Genomic DNA, 21,392 nt, shown 5'->3' on the forward strand with positions numbered 1-21,392 from the left:
AGACAGAGCACTGAGCCCAGGAATTCTGCTCTAATGTGAGTCCCTTCCCCTTCCTCCCAGATCTGGAGATAACACAGGAGGAAGAACCTCAGCCAAATGCTTGGTGCACGAATTGTGTCTCTTACATCTCTGATTTGGGATGAGAGGTAATACACTTAAGCTGCACCAGAGGAAGTTCAGGTTAGATATGAGGATCAATCTCTTCTCCAAGGGAGTAATCAGGCATTGAAACAGGCTATCCAGAGGGGTGGTGGAGTCACTGTCCCCGACGATGTTCAAGAACCACAGAGATGTGGCACTGAGGGGCATGGTTTAGTGAGCATGACAGGGATGGGTCAATGGTAGGAGCTGATGACCTTGGAGGTCTTCTTCAACTTTAGTATGAGTGGGCATGGTGGTGATGATATGGTAGTTTGACTGGATGATCCTAATGGTCTTTCACAGCTTCAATGATTCTATGATTCCATGAGTGGGCATGGTGGTAATGGGTTCATGGTTGGACTTCATGACCTTCGAGGTCTTTTCCAACCTTAATGATCATATGATTTTGCCCCAGGGCAGTCATTTCACCACCATTAAACTCTCCCATCTACAGTTCTGCAAAATTCATCACAGGGCAGAAGCTGAGATCTGATACGATGACAAATAATTCTCTCTCCTCTCTGGCATGTGATCGCTAACCCTTGCTCTCCCTCTCTTATGACTGATGCCCAAATGTTCCTATAAGAAGGATATAAAACTAATAGAGAGCATCCAAAGGAGGGCTAAGAAGATAAGGAAGTGTCTAGAAGGGAAGATGTAGGAGGAGCAGCTGAGGTCCCCCGGATTGTCTGGCCCAGACAAGAGAAGGCTGAGGGGAGGCCTCATGGTAGCCTACAGCTAACTAATGGCAGTCTACAGTCAACTCATGGCAGCCTACAGCCCCCTCACAAGAGCAACATAGGGGCAGATGCTGATCTCTGCTATCTGGGGACAGTGATAGGAACCAAGGGAACCAGCAAGAAATTCTATGACATCACAGGGATAATAGTTTGGGGCGATGTCGCATCACAGTATGACACAATGATGCTCAACAAGAAGACTGCCAAGTTGCAAATTGTCCTGTTTCTCCAGTCATGAAAGTGATTGCAGAACCTAATCCAATAACAAGCATCATCTACTAGATACAAATTCTGCTACTGAGAATACAAGGGGGACAATTGTAGAGCAGATCGAGTCCGTATTTGGCTCACCTTTTCTCTTTCAAGACCTCACATTAACAGAGAGACCTAAAGCAGTAGTTTTGCCCAAATCTCATACTGTGTAACATCTCACAGTCACAAAAATAAGAAACAAAAATCAACCTTCTACCAGCCTCTTGGATAAATGGGCAGCACTCATAGAGAGTGCAGAGAGAGATAGAACGGTCACTGTAATAGGATTTTCTGTATCACGAGCAGAAAGCAGCAGCTATTTCCACCAAGACAGGTTGCCCTTTCCAGATTTAAATAAAGAAGCAAAATTTGCTCCAAAATGGCTAGTTCAGGACAAAAAGGCAGCCACTCCCCAGGAAAACTGAGACAGAAATGGGAAAGGGTAAGATTGAAGCCGACGTGGATATAAATGCCTTCATTAGGGTCAATTGGGTTGGCTGACACTCAACCGGTCCTTCTGCTATGTTAAGAAAAAAAACAGTATTTCTTTTTTTGGAGTGGCCAGATCCAGAGCCACCAGAGAAAACAGGAGATTACAACTGGCGAGGAACAAATCTTCATTTGCACACAAAATAATCAGGCACAGTAATTATTGGCAGCAAATTATGAACATCTGAGAAGTAATACTACTTGAGATTTTACTGCAACAAAATTCACAGTATAAGAGCCATACATTAAAACATAAACAATAAATGATAATTATTTTTTAAAAGCTTCTATTCGGGCCAAAGAGGAAACATAACAATTACATATTTGATGGCCTGACTTTCTATAATAGCATGACAATCTTATAGAATCATTTTATCATTTAGTTTGGAACAGAACTCTGGTGTCATCAAGTCCAACGATTATGCTTAGACACAATTTGTCTTGGCCTCCAAAACATTGCTGGTAAAATGTTCCACTAGATAACAGTGCAGCTCGCTTATAGCTGGAATACAGACATCTACCACGCTTTCAGTGAGCTCCTCCAAAGCACAGGTGTGCACAATGGTTTGATTTTTGGATGGTCCTGTGTGGAGGCAAGAGTTGGACTTGATGATCTTATGGGTCCTTTCCAACTCAGGAGATTCTATGATTCCACGATAACATTATAAAGCAGGCTTGGTTTCATTAGCGGGCTTGACCATGTCTGATTAGCATGAAATGTTCATTACCAAAAGCAGCAGCAAGTTTACTTAGTTCTAATGCGTGTATTTATCCATCATCCTTATACAACTGCTTCATGGAAACAAATAATTCAAACAGGGAACAAATATGAAGGAGCAGACTGTGGTAAGCTGTTTGCCACCAGTCTAATGGGATTACTAACATGATTTTACACTTTAAGACAATAAACAATGAGTCCAAGTAGCTAAATAAATAGAGAAATTAAGTGATTTTTGTGACTAATGCAATTGTAATGTCACGGAACACGGAACACAAATAAAAGCATTCACAGCTCTTGGTCCTGCATTCAACAAATGGAAGAATTACCTGGATGCCAGTAGACGCCTCATCTTCCAGTTGGGGCCAGAGCTGCTAAATGATGAGGAGGGAGTGACCACGTTCTTCTTCACTATCCTGTAGCGTGTCTTTATCACTTTGTTCGCTGGGGGGCTCCTTATGAAGTGCAAGTTGGCACCTGCAGGAAAACAAGGGGAAAAATGGGCTGAAATTCAGGTGTGCGTCCAGGGAAGCTGTACGTGGGACAAAGGGGATCGCAGAATCATTACGGTTGGAAAAGATCTGTAAAGTTAGGTCCAATCATCAACCCATTCCCATCATGCTCACTCACAGAATCATTAATTAAGGTTGGAAAAGACCTCTAAGATCACCACGTCCAGCCCCAACACATCCCCACCATGTCCACCAAACCACGTCCCTCGGAGTCACATCTCCACACTTCTTGAACGCTTCCAGGGATGACGACTCCACCGACTTCCCTAGGCACCCTGCTCCAATGCTTGACCACTCTTTCCAATACGAATTTTTTCCTAATATCCAACCTCAATTTGGAACAGATTTCTGCTTTTAATCGTTCTCATTTTCAGAATATTTTGAAGGATGATCTACATGCCGGTTTTTTTCTGCTGAATGTTTCATGCAATTAACAGCTATGTGTTTGACTCTGGTTTTCCTCCACGTGATAGCTAGCAATTTTTTTGGCAGCTTTAAGGAATGCATCTAATTGCCTGACTTTTATAACATACAGCTATAACTGCCCAGATAATTAAAGCTGACACTACATGCTGAGACTAAGTCTTCTGGTTTTATAACTGATTTAAAGGGCTGGCTGTTTTTCTTGGGAGATGCTCTAATTAAAATTATTGCAAGGTTGAGAGGGGAAAACCAGAAGCATTATTTTCCCTGAAAATGTGGTATTCAATCCCACGTCCATCTCTGCAAGAAGTGCCTCCCAGATAACCACGATGCTGCTTGTGAATCTAAACAAGCAAAACGGGAAAATGCATTTTATTTTCTTGTCCATTCGCCAGCAAGCTGATTTCTCAATGCTGGGTTCAAGAGGGATAAAGCAGGAATTTCTCCTTCCGAAACTTCGCCTGAGCCTTACAACTTCTTATAAGGGGATGGAGAGAAGTGAGCTTGGTAGATAAATCACTGGAATTTTTTGTGATAAAGATGAAGATCACGATGCTTCTCTATGCTCCGCTGTAAAGATAAATGCTCATTGAGCACAGGGCATGCAGAGGGATTCACAGCCTTCAGTTCTGCCTATAAAGTGTCAGGCGTGCTCACGACAGCGCACAAACAAGCACTTTTATGCAGAGGTGATAAAACTGGGAAGGCACCGCTGTTGGTGTCTCTTAAGAGATTTTCTTTCACATCCCTAACACTTTGCTCTTTAATTCCTACTTAGGACCCCTGTGTAATTAATATATCAGAATAATGCCTGCAGGCAGGTTATCTCATGCTAAGAACTGGACTTTGATGATGCTTGAGAGAAAAGCACGCTGCTGTCGGCAGCAAGCATCAATAAAAGCTCTGAGTGCAGGCGCATGAAATCAGCCAGGAAATGTTTAACAACCCAAAAAGCCAGGAAGTTAGCACCAATGACCTAAGCTCCAGGTGATTTGGAATAAAAATTAAACAAGATGTATTCATTAAATCCTCCCCAGGGTTAAGAAAGGGGAATGACATTTCATGTCTTGTGGGGGGGGGGGGTCCTAACACCTCTTCAATTCCCAAGTATTTAGGCTTCCTTTCCTAACCCAGCCTCTAAATAAACAAGATTTAAGAGATGCTGTCAAGGAAATGAATGGGCTGACAGTTGGACTGGATGATCTTAGGGGTCTTTCTAACCTTAATGACTTTACGAAAAGATGAAACAACCAGAGGAACTGCAAATACTCACAGTCTTAAGGGTGAATGAAGGAAGAGGGAGGAAAGAGAACAAAAAACAATTTGGCTTTCCAATGTTTCCCCGCATTTGGAATTTTCATCGAATCACTAAGGTTGGAAAAGACCACTCAGGTCATCAAGTCAACCCATCTTCACCATGCCTACTCAGAATCGTGAAGGCTGGAAAAGACTTTTAAGATCATCTAGTCCAACCATCAACCCAAGAACACTATGCCCACTAAACTGTGTCCCTCAGTGCCACATTTACACGCTTCTTGAACAGTTGCAGGGACGGTGACTCCACCACCTCTTGTTCCAATGCTTGGTCACTCTTTCAAAGAAATTATTCCTAATATCCAGCCTGAACTTCCCCTGGTGCAATTTGAGGCCATCACCTCTCATTCTTAGTAGTATCCCACTAACTTCTTTAGGGCAGCTACATGGATCTTTAAGGCTCTTTGCAAGGCTTGAGCACTAAGTGCAATTAGAATCACTTCCAAACAACAGCAAAAACAGTTTTGTTTCAGAGAACTGCATTTAGGCTTGCAATATATGAACAACAGGGTTTGCAAATTTGCACAACTGGAATGAAATCCCACTTGTTCCCATTGTCACCCTGCAAAAACACATCCCCAAACCTATTCTCACCACAACTCCACATCCTCCCCAACAGCACCAGCTGACCCCTCACCTCCACTGCTCCAACTGTACAAAATCATTAAGGTGGGAATCTGTCGATTGCATTATTAACCTTTTTTATTTTTTCACCACTGTGCATTGTCACTCATCAACCCAACACCTAATCCACATCCTGCATGGAACAGAAGTCCCAAATTGTTGCAGCTTTCAGGTGTCCCCAGTGCCGGCGCGCAGACGGGCTGGCACCTGGTAAACTCCATTCCCAAGCAATAATTGGATGTTGTATTCATGCCAGAGCCGCTCTTCGGAAAGCGCCCGCATGCACGCTCCAGCATTAAGCACCTTCTGAAAGAGGCTCTCCGAAGAGCTCAGTTTTCTATTATTACTTGCTAGCTGAGGGGTTTTGTGTAGATAATCATGTTATTTAGATAGGATGTTGGTTTAATTCCCTTCATTACAGGCTCCCAGGGTTGTAATTTTTTTTCTCCACATGATGTATTCCCCGTGGCACATTTCACTCAAATCAAACACTTTACGCTTTTATTACAAACAATACCCCAGCGTCCCCCGTTATCAGCCCAGCACACACATGCACACTCCTCGCAGAGATCCAGAGGTCAGTTCTAATGACTAATCGATCTCATTAGCTTTCCTAATTAAAAACTTTACTACCGCAATGGAAGACAAACTACAAAAAAACTGCTTGCATCATATTTGAATGGGATATGAGCACCATTTATCAGGCCAGGCTCGCAGCCCATGCTGCGCTGCTGAGTTGGAGCTTTGCTTGGAGCTGTGACTCCCCCAGCACCGTTTGTTCATGGATGGGGAAAATCCTGGTCGAGGGGCTCCAGTGCCTTTTGCTGCCCTCTGGATGGGCAATTGGATGGGAAAAATCCTTTCCATGGCACTCATCCTTCATCTGAGCAAATGTGGCCCAGGATCACACATCCTCCTTTGAAGCTGATGTCAGACCACCCCATCACGCCCATTCAAAGAATCATAGAATCACTAAGGCTGGAAAAGACCTCCAAGATCAACAAATCCAACCATCAAGCCATGCCCGCCATGCCTACTCAACCATGTCCCTCAGTGCCACATCTCCACAGTCCACAAACACCTCCAGGGATGGTGACACCACCACCTCCCTGGGCAGCCTGTTCCAATGCTTGACCACGCTTTCAGAGAAGATATTTTTCCTCATATCCAACCTGAACCTCCCCTGGTACAACTTGAGACCATTACCTCTCGTCCTTCTCATCCTTGAACTGAGCAGATGTGGTCCAGTACCACACATCCTTCTCAACAGATACTGTTCATGACCAGAGGGTGATGAGGGGCCTTATTTCAGCTCATATTTTGCCATGGAGGGCGGATATCTGAAGCAGGGAGAGCAAAACACCTCCTGGGATGTCTACAGGAGAGCTGGAAGCAACATGAGGTCCAGCTCACCTTCCAGCATCCCCAAATCACACACATGGCTGTGCTCTGATTTCCTCTATTCCCACACATCCCCAACTGCCTCTTATTTCCACTCCATGCCTCCCCCACATTAGTGAAGTATTTAAAAGTGATAGGATAAGCCTTTTTCTTTTTTTTATTCCTCCCTCAATGCAAAATTAACTTGGCTTACAAGCAAGTTTCCAGTTAAAAAAATAAAAAAGGTAAACCCTTTGTAAAAAGATGTATTCATCCCCATGGCAAGAAAAATGGAGGGGAACACTGACCTGCTGTTAATTACAACAAATCTTTCGTTGACATTAAACTTTAATCATCCACATCTGCCAGAAAGACAAGAGGAGGAGAGGAAGGTATTAGCCAAATCTGTCTGTTTCTCCATCAAATCAGGGCGTTTCAGTGAGTTTTCTGCTAGTTTTCCTCCTGTCATTTACAACAATAGAAACTGAATCCATTTGGGTGCTACAGAAAAGGGGAAAAGTTCTGGAATCGGCGGAGTAAATCCTACTGCTGGGAAAAAGAATGGTAAATGAGCACGGATACATTTCCAGGAGTACTAATTCCTAAATTCAAGGGATTCTTTCAGAAAGTGATGTGGGACAGACAACGCATCCCATGTGGGTATGGGGATTGCTCAGGCAGCAAAAGAAGAGGAAAAAAAGGGATAATAATGGGTGCTGTGGGCCATGAAGTGACAGCTGAGAGCCCACCTGGGCCTCTGCGCTATGAAGCTCCAGGCACCGGGGTAAGCACAGAGCTGCTTCTGCTGTTAAATCCCACTCAAAAGCAGTGGGAAGGGGCAGGAACATTTATTTTCCAGCACTTGGAAGCGAGATGAGAGCAACGAATGCACAAATGCAAATTGCACCTTTGATAGGGATTGCACCTTTGATACGGTGCCGGTGTTGTGAACGGCACCGGGGGAAATATTGGAGATGCTGCAGAGCCACCCAGAGCAGCCCTTTTATATTCCATCCCGACCACTAAACTGCAATAAAAGCAATGTAGAGGTTGAAAACCTCTGATAAAACTGGATTGCTTCCTCAAAGCCAGGCATCAGGAAGTAAAATAAAAAGCCAAGGACTGTGAGTACACACACTGTGTGCTGCTGGCATCTTTCCTAACTCCTGATACAAGTTCTGATGTTATCAGGGATTGTAAAAAAACTGCACTCAAAGACTAAAAACAGCTCCAAGAACAGATGACAATTTCTGTCAAAGGGCCATGAATTTATCACCTCCAGACGTCTTCTGAAAAGCACTGGACTGGCACAGACTAGAAGTAAGGATGGGATGGGAAATGGGGGAAGCCCCTAATGGATGCAGTGGGGGAGCTGACTCCGTGCTCACTGTGTCAAAGCTCTTCCCAAAAGCAAACAATTTCCAGCTCTGAGATCAAATTTACAAGGAAAGGAGGAAGGAGGACCCAGGGAACTACAGGCCAGTGAGCCTCACCTCTGAGCCTGGGAAGATCATGGAACAGACCCTCCTAGAAGATATATTTAGGCACATGAGGGATGAGTGGATGATCCGAGACAGCCAGCATGGTTTTACCAAGGGAAGGTTGTGCCTGACCAATCTGGTGGCCTCCTATGATGAAGTGATGACAACACTGGACAAATGGAAGGCAACTGATGTAATTTACCTAGACGTGTGCGAGGCCTCTGACATGGTCCAGCATCACATACTTATCTCTAAATTGGAGAGAGACAGATTTGAAGGGTGGACTATTCAGTGGGTAAGAAATTAGTTTGAAGGCTGTAGACAGAGGGTCGTGGTGAATGGCACTATGTCCTGGTGGAGGCTGGTGATGACTGGTGACCCCCAGGCATCTGTCTGGGGTCTGATGTTCTTCAACATCTTCATCACAGTGATATGGATGATGGGCCCGAGTGCACCCTGAGCAAGCTTGATGAGCACAGCAAGATGAGCTGTGCGGTTGATATATTAGAAGGAAGGGATGCCATCCAAAGGGACTTCAACAAACTTGAAAGGTGGGCCTGTGTGAACCTAATGAGGTTCAACAAAGCAAAGTGAAAGGTTTTGCACTTGGGTCAGAGAAATCCTGGATACACGTTAAGACTGGGAGAAGAACTCCTCAAGAGTAGTCCTGTGAAGAAGGACCTGGGGGTCCTGGTGGATGAAAAACTGAACGTGAGCCAGCAGTGTGCTCTTGTACGTCAGAAGGCCAATGGTATCCTGGGCTCTGTCAGTAGAGGGGTGGCAGTAGGGACAGGGAGGTGACTGTCACTCTCTACTTTGCCCCCATGAGGCCCCATCTGGAGTACTGCATCCAAGTCTGGGGCCCCCAGTACAGGAAAGATATGGAGCTGTTGGAAAGGGTTCAGAGGAGGGCCACAAAGATGATCAGGGGGCTGGAGCACCTCCCTTACAAAGACAGGCTGAGGGAGCTGGGCTTGTTCAGCCTGGAGAAAAGAAGGCTGCGAGGAGACCTCATTGCAGCCTTCCAGTATTTAAAAGGGGATTATAAACAGGTGAGGAATCAACTTTTTACAAGGGTAGACAGTGATAGGACAAGAAGGAATGGTATTAAGCTCAAGGATGGAAGGTTTAGATTGGATGTCAGGGGGAAGTTCTTTACAGAGAGAGTGGTGAGGCACTGGAACAGGCTGCCCAGACAGGCTGTGGCTCCTCCGCCCCTGGAGGTGTTCAAGACCAGGTTGGATGAGGCAACTATTTCCCATTCCATCCTCACTTCCAGTCTGTGCCCTGGGCGACCTGCTCTCATACCAGATCTGGAGGTTGGTGACCCTGCCTGTGGCACAGGCTTGGAACTTGATGATCCTTGGGGTCTTTTCCAACCCAAGCCATTCTATGATTCTGTGATCAAATGCCTTCACTGTGGGACTTGCTCAAAGCCTAGAAATAAGGATTCAGCAAAATGCCAACAAGAAGCCAGAAAAAAAGCCAGCGAAACATCAACAGAATGTCAACAAAAAGCCAGTGAGAAGCCAATAAAGTACCAACAGAACGCCAACAAAATGCCAAGAAGCCAATCAGAAGCCAACAAGAAGCCAACTGAAAACCAACTGAAAACCAACAAAAATCCTCCATTTCCCTTCCTTAACTCCTGCAGTGATGCTGTGGCTCACCTCTGTGTTGTCACAGCAGGGAGACTGCTATGGTTTCATTTCACTTGGGATGTTTTCTCTCACTATTGTTACTTAAGGTTGCTATTATGGCAGCTCAAACTCTTCTGAGACAAGCAGCATGCAAATCTAGAGAGAAATCTATCCAGCAAGCTATCGCTTTGCTCCAGATTTATTGTAAATGTTGCTTTCCTCCTCTCCCTGGAATTAGAGTGCCTAATGCCAGAGCCCAGCAATTCCTGGGAATTCCTTGCTTACCTTGTGTTACCACCATTGCCCATAGATCATGGGCATCCTCACTGCATGCTCTGATCAACCTCAGGAAGTCCCAGACTTCTCCTTTTTGTAATACTCTGGTGAAGGCATGGCTAAAAGGTGATGTTCAGCTTCAGGATAACTCAACAGGAAGGAGATAAATATAAGATAAATATAACCAGCGATAACATAAAACCACACCAAACTGCCGTCTCTTTACATCTCAGAGGAGATTATGTGGGAAGTGGAAGCACACAGCTGAAGTTATCAAGGGCTATCAAGAGAAAAGGAAATTTCACCACTGAAACAGAAGCATTTTATAGCATGCAAGAAGCACATCATAGCAATGTGGTCCCCAAACCAATGAAATGCAAGTAAACTGCCTGCATACAGAATGGTATTTAAAAGAGTTTTAACTAGAGGCACCACTGGATCCACCTGGTCTGACTCCTGCTCACCCAGAGCTGTGCTCAGTCCCATGCCCAAGTTGGACTGGAGATTCCCAAGGGCACACCTCTGCCCCTCTCTGGTACCTGAAGTAAGTAATGGGCTGAGGGAGATCCTCAGCTCCAGTTGGACCCCAGGCCTCTTGGCCTGTCACTGGGCAATGTTGGCTCCACCTTCTTGTACCTCCCTGCAGGGATTTATGGACATTGGTGGGATCCTCCAATCCCACCCTGCCCCAGGCTGAGCAGTCCCAGCTTGCTCAGCTTCTCCTTCTAGCAAAGCTGCTCCAGGCCCTTGGTCACTATGACAGCCTTCCACTGGGCTCTCCTCAGTATGCCCAGCTCCCTCCTGCACTGATCCCAGAACCCAAGCAAAGCCCCCTCAGTACTGAGCAGAGGGACAGGATCCCCCCTCTTTACTGGCGATGCTTTGCACAGTGCAGCCCAGAAAACCCTCAGCCTTCTTTGGCCAACAGCCCTTCACTGACTCACCAGGACCCAGGTCCCTTTCTGCAAAGCTTTTCCCAGCTGGGTGCCACCAGCCTGTACCGCTTCTCCCCATGTGCAAGGCACTTTGCATTTGGGAAAAGCCTCATGGACCACTCTCAACATTCCACACTCTCATGGTAACCCAACACCAGCGTGGTTTCCAGGAACAAAGCTTCAGGGAAAGCTGTGGCTTCAAGGAGATGCTGGCTCCCCATAGACTGCATGCATGGAGGGGAAAATGCAGGTTATAGAATCATAGAATGGAATCATTAATGTTGGAGAAGACCACCAAGATCATCAAGTCCAACTGCAACCCATCTCCACCATGCCCGCTAAACCACGTTCCCAAGTGCCACATCTCCAAGTTTCTCGAACACCTCCAGGGATGGTGACTCCACCACCTCCCTGGGAAGCCTGCTGCAATGCCTTAAATTTTTCCTAAGATCAATGGGGGCTCGGGGCCACAACGGTTGTCCTTTTTATCAACCCAAAACTTTGTGCTACCTGCTTTCCTGCAGCAGAGAAAACAACACTTTCTCAGTGATTTATTCATTAGTGATGGACTTGAGATCTTAATTTCTGCTACAAAATCAGTGCAGGGGGGAATATAAAAACCCTGGGATTAAAAGCTCTACATCATAGTTCACCTCTACGTTCCCACCTATGAAATACGTGGCTTTGTTGGGATGCAATCTAAAAAGGACTTCTTGATGGGAAAACAAAAACAGAATGACACAAAGATACCATGGTACTGTAGAGTCTGCAATAAAACAGGAGGATACATCCAGTGGTTGAAAATATAGGGCAAAATGGAACAGCAGAGGGAAGATGGGATAAAACAAGAGGGCAGCAGTTGAGTTCGGTGACCTTATGTTGGAGCATAGGGCGGAAAAGGGAAATTAAATGGAATAATTTGTGAGAAAAAAAAAAAGGGTCTCAGAAGCTAAAAGCTGAAGAGTCACCAAGAGCCAGCATGGCTCCTCTTCCAATAGCCCTAAAAAAGTCTCCGGAGGACGTTGTAGACCTACCCAATTTCTGCATGGACCTTTCAAGAATTCCATTAATTACACATAAAATGATCTTGCAACAAGGATAGACCCGTGGATTAATCTGAATAAAGTTTCATCATAGCTCCTACCTCTCTTTCCTAACAGCAAATCCTTTTGGTGTTTCATATTACACTAAGAACACCTGGAAAATGTTGGCCCTAAGCCACATGGCTCGGTGTCTTTTGTTCTGGGTACCAACTTGGCCAAGTCCCTAGAGTTAACAAAAGGATTTGGGATTACAGTAATGCTGTTACGAATTTAGTGTGAAAACAGACACCGGTATTACGGGATGATTATCACAGAGCATGTTCAATATGTTCACACAGAATGGCACAGCAAGAGGTTAATTATATTGCTACTGGAATCAGCTTCCAAAAGGACCATCCTTCGGTTTAAGAGGGGAATTTAATTTTCACACTCATTCAGTTCTGAGCTCTTTCAAGAGAGACGGCTATTTATGCCAGAATGTAAACGATGGTTTATGATCATGAACTGCTGCTTAATAGGAAATAAATCCAATTGATCAAAAGTGCTTTACCTGCAACCCCAAGCAAGAGGACAACAGGAGCACGGGCTTTACAGCTGAAGTGTTTTAGCAGACTCCAAATGCAATTCTTTGCCTAGCACGACAGCCACTTTCAGCTGGGAACATTTGGGGAATTAATACCAAATCTGCTTCACTAATTCCTTATATTAAATGGACCACAGGCAGGGATGAAGTTAACGTAAGCCATCAGGCATAACAATGCATGGGTGCAATGGCACTTGCTGGGGATCAACTCTGGAAACACTCATTTTAGCAGGGAAAGTATTAAAATCCACATACACTGTTACAAGAACTGCAATTGTACCCAAACTTGCAGGTTTGAAGCAAAAAGTAGAGGAATTTGTTTCCTGGAATTATGGTGTTGGAGAGACAGCATCACTCGTATTCAAGGGAAAGATCAAGCTGTCAAAAGCTCATCAAGTGTAAGTTCCTTAAAGAGCGCCTCGTGGAAAATGTTCCATATCACATTTATGGAAAAGAAACATTTCTACATGGAAATATGATTAGACCAGGTAACTTACTCTAAGTTATAGTCAGTTACAACCCTGTCTGCCTTAGGCCCAAGGAGGACTCCAAGTATTTATGCTGTGTTCTCACTGCATACAAGCTCAAAGTCTTCTTGAACTGGAGACAACAGGAATGGAGTAAAACCTTTGTGCACAGTGGGAACTGGAATTCTGTTTGACTGAAGGGCTTTTTCAAGACGTCACAGCAAGTCCCATAAGCACGCTCATGAAAGACCCACTAATGTTGTCCAGCAAAAGGCAACACTGAAAATTGCTACATCCAGCATCCCTCACCCTCTTTCTGGTCTCGGCTTGCCTATGTAGGGGAAGTGCTCCAGCCTTCTGATCATCAGGACCCACTCTAACAGTTTGATGTCCTTACTGTGCTGGGGGCCCACTCTTTTTTATACTCTTTTGGAGCACTCTTTTAGCATACGAATGTTTCCTAATATTCAACCTGAACCTCCCCTGGTGCAACTTCAGGCCACTGTCTTTCATACCATCACCAGGATACAGGGCAGAGCATGACCTCCCCACGCAGGCTGAGCACCAGCACTCTTCCCATCTCTTCCTGTGGTTAATGCAGAAAAAGTCCAAGACAAGGAAACAACATAACAACATGAAAAGCTGTAAACACTGGGGATGCTTCTTGATAGGATGGAACAGGACTGCAACATCCCCTTGGCACAAAAACTAAGGGAAAAGATATCACCGTGCATTCCTGGTGAGTGGTATTCCACGCTGAAAAATGCCCAAAGGCCACAATGCAGAGAAAACAACGGCCAGGCTGGAGGTTGGATGACCTCTGAAGACCATTTCCAACTCAAGTGATTCCATGGATTTTCAATCACGCAACAGAACGAGACGGGTTCAGGGTCAGGCTCAGCAAAGTGGTGCTCAAGCCTGCAGATCTGAACAGACCAGTACCAAAAAGACAGAGCTGGAAGAAAGCAATCCCCAGCGAAAGCATTGCTCTCATCCACTGCTAACCCCTCCAACCATTCTTCATGAGCTTAAATTTCACCCTGTAGGAACACTCGCACCGAGAAAGTCAGGAGTGCAGCGATTTAGTTCATCTGTCTCCCAGTTCCATCTACCCATATTTCTGAGCAATCCACCCATCTGTTTAATCCATCCGAGCTCCTCCGCAGCCTCCTGTGCCCATTCATCTGTCTGCGCACGCGGCACGATGCAGGCGTCTGCCCACAGGAACGTCACTTCAAATTTGTCTGCTGCCAGAGCTGTGACTGCAACACTGTGGGTATTTCTGCAAGGTTCCTCTAACAGCCCCTCAAGTTTTACAAGGAATTAGGGGGGGAAAAGAATGGAAACTTTTATATGAGGGCGTGTTTCTTCCTTTCCACGTATGTTCTCACTTGGATGCAGGCATTCCCTGTTTCCATCCAAGGCTGAGATGCTGCCTACAGAGGAATCAAAGAATAACAGAATCATATCTGAGTTTGGAAGGGTCACAGAAGGACTGAGTCCAACTCCTGGCTCCATACAAGATTAGTCAAACCCAAACCCTTATCTTAGAGTGCTGTCCAAATAGTTCTTGAACTCCAGAAGCTTGGGTCCATGACCACTGCCCTGGGCAGTCTGTTTCACATCCAACCACCCAGAAAGGTGAAGAACCTTTTCCTAACATCCATTCTGACCCTCCCCTGATGCGGTTCCATGCCATTAAGAAAGTTTCTGGGATGTGGTTTCTTTGGGGTATTTATTCATCTCACTTTCTACTTCCAGATCAAAGGTGCTCAGGGTCAACACCTCCATATACAAACGCAGACAGGCACGGACCACATCCTTGGCACTGCTTTGGGAGCAGACAAGCAAGAGACTTTTTACTTCAGAAACAACAAAATATCCTCATGACTTCGAGTACCAAATCCCATGAACAGCACTGCTGGGACATTTAGTTTTTAACATACTAAATTAGGCATTTAAATCTTGCACATAGTGCTGAAGATTCATGATGTATGTCTCCTGGTCCTGGAAAGGCTAACAGTGATTTAATACACGGAGATCTTAACTGATGATTGGTATTCCATTATGCACCGATCGTCAGCACGTTATACATCACAGCCAGCGCTCCCCTTCCTCCATCCAGCAGGAAAATGCTTGCAGACTTCGCATCCCTTACAGGGATGGATTCCTAATGCTCTGCAGACACACACAGATGAGTTATCTTCTCTTGTAACGCAAGCAGCTATTCAAAATTTGTCTCGCATTAAATATGGCCATCTAAGTGGCTTCGGCAGCAAGACAAACTTCTCCTTCTCTAAGCAAAACTTGCCACTTACTCGTCTTCCCCCTTGACCCTGGAGTTCCTGCAGCAGACAGTGTTTGCAGGCAATAACTGGTTGAATTTAATCACAGAATCATAGAATTGTGAAGGCTGGAAAAGATCAGCAAGTCCAACCCCAACCCATCTCCACCGTGCCCACAAAACCATGTCCCCATGTGCCTCATCTCCAAGTTTCCTCCAGGCACAGTGACTCCACCACCTCCCTGGGCAGCCTGTTCCAATGCCTGACCACTCTTTTGGAGTAGATATTTTTCCTAATATCCAACCTAAACTTCCTCTTGAGGCCATATATATATTTCTGTTTTGACAACATATATAGCCCCAAGTGTCTGCCACAAGTTGCCTTCATTACCCACACAAGATTTAGCTTCTCTAAGAGCTCAGGGTTGGCATACTTCAGAGACACACAAGTAACTGAAGACTGGTGAGTTGGGAAGTCAAGGGGAATAACTCAAAGAACAGTGCATCCTGGACTCAGTTCTACAGGATACTTACAACAACTTTAATCTCAGACTGTCTCCACCCTGCCCATGGCAGAAGGGTTGGAATTGCATGATCCTTAAGTTCCCTTCCAATCCAACCCATTCTATGATTCTATGATTAGTGGAGACAGGAGGTCCTGCTGGGGACAGGAAGACATCTCACCAATTGTTTACGTTCCCATAAGCTGTGGAGATGTGCAATCCCAAAAGCCAGCATAGGGGTCCAGGCACTGGTATACAGCTCTGCTCCATTCCCATCTCTAGGACAGCTCCCTTCCAATGCTTAGGGAGCTGATGAGCCTGCTAACGACGAAGAGGCTGCGTTATCCACCCACTAAGAGGTGGTCACACTTAGTACACTATAAACGCACTTTTCCCTGATACAACCCCCCGTTAAAGAGCCTCGATGGCTCTCTGGAGCATTGGGCCTTGTTCAAACACAACCCTTATTATTATAACAAAAGAGGGATTTTTTTTCTTCCCCCCTTTACCTTCCTTCAGTGAATGATTATTAATGTGTTTCCAGGAGCCGGGTCCATTTCTCTAAATGAGAGCAGGATGGCAGGCGAGGCGGGAGGAAGGCTGATAAATGCCCTCCTCCCCCCAGCCTCACGGCGGGAGCTGCCAGGGGTTCTCGTTCTAACAAGCTTCAGATGGAAGATGACTGGAATAACAAAGTATGAATTTTTATGAGTCTAATAAATCACTCCACTTTTCCTGCTCTTGATCGTTTTCAGCACTTCAAACACTAGAAAAACCCCGGCTATAATCAAATGGGTTCATGGATCTTGTGTTAACGCCGAGGCACGGGAGGGGTGCGCACAGAGGTTGCTCTGCAAACCCATTTGCATTCACGCTTTAGGATTGACTTAATGTATTTTATTTTTAATTTAATGATGAGACATTTGAATCCTACAGGAATTCCCCCACCCTCAAAGCCTTATGAAAGCAAAGGCCGGCCTTCTTTCCCCCATTTTTATACCCTTCCTAACTATCCACTTAAAAAGACCCTGACCCAACTCCAGCATCAACAGAGAAACTTGGGTAAAATCCATAAGAACTGAGGAAAACTTTGCAGGCGGGTTTGTTAAGCTACTTTTAATTCTCCTTCCTAAACTTATAGATGCTATAAGTGATGAACAGGGAACAGGTTACCCAGAGAGGTAATGGGTGCCCCATCCCTGGAGACATTCAAGGTCAGTCTGGATCGGGATCTGAGCACCTGATCAAGCTGTTGGTTGGTCACCCTGTTCACTGCAAGGGCGTTGGACTAGATGACATTTAAGGGCCCCTTCCAACTCAAACAATTCTATGATTCCACAAACGGGCTCTGATCCCATCCAACTAAGAAGCAAAAGATTTGGACTACAGGTTGCTACCACTGAGTACGTGCACATGTATTTGCCAAGGAAAATACCTGTGGAGAGACTTAAAACACTGGCTAAACCCCAGGGAGGACCACAGTGATCTAAAGAAAATTGGTACGGAAAACAAAGATTTTAGTGTGTGTAGTGGTGAAGAGTTGATGGCTGCACTTGATGATCTTAGTGGCCTTTTCCAACCTTAATGATTCTGTGATTCCATGAAAGAATTACTGTTGAAAGCTCCAGGACAGCAAATGGCAGAGAACAGGGATGGTTAAATAAGGCAGCACGCAACCACCATTATCAAATGCTCTGCAATACTTTGAGACCAATCCCAGAAACACAACCTGCAGCTCTAAAACGTGATCGATAAAGTCTTTGTAATGGATGTACTCATCCTGGTCCACTAGCACTGTGCTGATGGCAAATCCTACTAAGGCAAGCCATGGCCCCAGTGCCCCCATATCAATGCAGCACCCTCATCCTGAGGCTTTCAGGTTCATGTCCCCAAATCAAAGAGGACAAGCGAGCTGGGAAACCTGTTGTTTTCGTCATCCTCCTCCTCTTTAATCCCTCGGATACGTTTCCACCGCGCACCGCTTTTCATTTGCTTTTCCAGCAGCACAGCACTGAATCAGGGAGGGAATTCATCTTTGACAAACATTTACCGATTATCAAATCACAACTGCAGCCACAGACAGGAGCAATAAGTCACTTTAAGCAGCCGTCCGTATTGCAGTCTGAGGAGTTTGGGCAGCTCCGCAATGACAAATCACTCCTGTCAAAGCCGCATGTTCCCTCGCGCTCCGAATCCGTGTTCTCTGTTGTTCCACACTACCTGGTGTTTAATGACAACACTGTCAGACTAAGACGAAGCCTCTGCGCTGCGGACTGTCAAAGCCCTATTAGAGGAAAGATTGAGACCCTACTCTTCTTAAACTCACTCAAGCAACACAACCCGCTAGTTTTTATAATTATGGTACGAGAGCCATCGATCGCGTGCTGACACCTAACCTATCTGTATGAAATGGGAGTAGTTTGCTGGGTGACAGTTGCTATAGATTATTGTGGGTGGGTTTTTCCCCCCTTTTATCCATTGCTCTACAAAGCCTAAAATAGATGGGAAAGAAGAAGGGAAAAGTGTTTGCGTTCGCTGAGACGCCTTCGCTATCGCTGCTCTTTGCCTTCAAGAATCATAGGATGGCTTAGGTTGGAAGGGACCTTAAAGATTATCTAGTTCCAATCCCCATGCCATGGGCTGCTTGCCACAGGTTGCCCAAACCCCATCTAAATGAGCCTTGAGCATCTCAAGGGACGGACCATTCACAACTTAGGGCAACCTGCTCCAGGGCCTCACCACCCTCTGAAGACTTGAGTAAGTTTCACATAATTCCCCCCATTGGGAAAACCAATCCCCCTATTCTCATTTGCACAGAGGAGCAACAACAGATAGATCATGCCAAGAAGCACTTAACACGAGGGCAATCCTGTGGGAGCACATCCTTGGATGGAAAAGCCCAAGTAGTGGGATTTGGGAATTACACAACAACAGCAGACAAGGTCAGAAAATCTCCTCCCAGAGCAGAAGCATACAGTCCGGCATAAACTCCGCTTTTTGGGTTCACATCCTGAGTTCCCAACAGTATAAAGAAAAGTAATCATAGCCTGAGGGTGCTGGGAAGCCACTTTTGAGCTAGGCAAATACGCATAAAGGAAAGGAGACGAGAGCCAAGGAGGCATTCAACTGCATTCCAAGGAAAACTTGGGATACAGAAGAGGTGTTATATTACTATACATACACATTTTCACAGACTAAGCTATGCACAAGCATTAGTGCATGTGGTTTTTTCCTTGTATTGCCCATTTGGGTGATACAGATGGGTGAGTCTGATGCACATCCAATTCATCCACCTCCACAAAGACCACAGCTTCATTTGCACTAGAGGAGAAAAAAACCCACCAGTGTTCCACTGGGGCAGCTCTGGATGCTCAGTGTGGGACTACATGGCACCAAAGGGTACCCAAGCCCTTCCCCACTTCCCCAGGTCAGAACTGGAGGAACAAACTCCATAGGGTCCTAAGTGGGATCCAAAGAGCCAAAACTATCACCCTTGAACCAGAAGTAAAATCTTCTCATTTTGACCCCAAGAAATGGCCCTCTCTGGGAGGGGAAGAGTTTCCTTAAATTAAAGAAAGATCATAAGCAGACCTTTGCTGGGTTGAAGTTCACATGGGGCTTACAGACATCTACATTTGTTGTGTTGAAAATATAATAGAGGATAATGAGAAATACATTTCCATTGGCTACCTGGGCGGCACAAGAGAGCCATTTCTCATCAGGAAATGTGAAATAAACATCACGCCATGTGAGATCCACACTCGTTTGTTTTAACACAACGCCCTTAGAGACACAGTTTGTTAGCATAAAGGCAGAAAAACGACCTCATGCTGTCCACTTAGGAAAGGGACCAAAAAAGCCTTATTGGTGGTGGCTTTTTGGCTGCTGACATCAATGATAAAGCCAACAATAAGGAAAGCTCAAAACAAGAAGCTGGATGGTCCCAAATCACGTATCCAGCTCATCCAAGGCTGTCAACGAAGAAGGCACCAAACTGTCAAAATTAAGACAAAAGGTTTCCATTTCTGGTGGAAAACAAGCGCTGTTTTAACCGGTGTATCAATAACCCTGCCTTCACCAGTTGGCGAGTGCTTTATGTTCATGCTTCAATCCCTGCTGACCAACATACTCACTCTATCTTTTCCAGCTGCACACATTGAAGGAAACAGCATCTCATCCTATGTCTAAAAACCAACAGCAGTGCCTGGATGCTGCCTGCAAAAACCACCTGATTTTCTAAACCAGGAGTGACAGGAGTAGAACGCTCCCCTCGCATCGTCCTTGGGATCACCCAGGGATGTCAGCGTGGGAGAGGGAAAGAACAACAAGAAATTTCACTTCTCCTGCCTCTAGTTTGACAAGCCACTCTAGACAGGGGTGGTAATATTTGATAAATTTTCATTTTCCTTCCAAGGCTGTCAGGTAATCTTTTTATTGACAGCGCTACAGGGGTTTTCTGTACTCTCAGGGAAAAGGGCTTGTACTCGTGCTTGTTATTAAGCCAAATACATATTTTGGATGGAGAAACAACTACTATTACTATTCCTTTCCACCTACAAATAAGTCCTCCAAGGGTGAGGCTACACAACTCCATGCACCGAGCTGGTTAACACCACAATGCCCGTGGAACCTTGTCACCTCAAACCAAAAGTCAAAACCACCACAAGCTCCAGGTCCCCTTTCACCACCAGCACAATCACGCTTCCCCACTCTCTTCGGGGTATAATTTTACAGTTAATAGGACTCAAATGCCAAGGGACGTTGCTGTAGCTTAAGTGTGACCACATCATTTCTAATAATACCTGTTGAAGTCACAGCAAGGTGGTAGTTCCCAAAGTATCATGTGAGGCCACGGGACTGAGCTCTTGGCCATGCAAGGAACCACACCAACCTCATCCTTGAGTACAATATGTCATCCCACAATGGCCAAGGAGCCATACCCAGCCCCATCTTGTCTTGATGAGCAAGGAAAGGTTCTCCTTCTGCTGTTTCTTGAGACTAAAGGAAGACATGCAAGGAGCCCAGGCAGCTCCGGGCACTGAATTTTTCCCAAAAGCAAGAGGGGAACACCAAACATAACCATGACCACAAGCACAATTGCTGCTTCTCAGTGGAATGTTACTTCTCTGCACCCTGCACCAACCAAAACCCAATGTTTCACAGTACAAAGTACACAGGAACAAAACTTTCCTCTGCTCAGTCCCAGAGAGATGGGTGAAGACTAAACCTGCTAAAACCAAAGGGGCATCATCCTCCAAAAAATTCCCACAGGTCAGAACTAGGATCCTTCTGAGTCCCTCAGCCTGTCCCAGAGGCTGTTCAGCACAGAATCATAAAATCAGTAAGGTTGGAAAAGATCTCCAAGATCATCAAGCCCAACCTCAACCCATCCCTACCATGCCCAGTAACCACGTCCATCAGTGCCGTATTTACATATTTCTTGAACATCTCCAGGGACAGTGACTCTACCACTTCCCCGGGCAGCCTGTTCCAATGCTTCACCACTTATATGGAGAAGAAATCTTTCCTAATATCCAACCTGAACCTCCTCTGGTGCAACTTAAGGCCATTACGTCTTCTTCTATTG

General features: G+C 45.4%; 1 protein-coding gene across 2 annotated transcripts in view; it reads right to left on the minus strand.

Annotated features, from left to right (window-relative positions):
• ZC3H3 (zinc finger CCCH-type containing 3) overlaps nucleotides 1-21,392 on the minus strand; it is a 156,259-nt gene that overhangs the window by 84,566 nt on the left and 50,301 nt on the right. For both annotated transcript variants that reach the window (NM_001031585.3, XM_015283175.4), the window contains exon 4: nucleotides 2,670-2,817. In NM_001031585.3, the coding sequence (NP_001026756.2) occupies nucleotides 2,670-2,817 (148 nt within the window). The remainder of the gene's footprint in view (nucleotides 1-2,669; nucleotides 2,818-21,392) is intronic.

The sequence above is a fragment of the Gallus gallus genome, chromosome 2 (genome assembly GCF_016699485.2).
Source record: "Gallus gallus isolate bGalGal1 chromosome 2, bGalGal1.mat.broiler.GRCg7b, whole genome shotgun sequence".
NCBI lineage: Eukaryota > Metazoa > Chordata > Aves > Galliformes > Phasianidae > Gallus > Gallus gallus.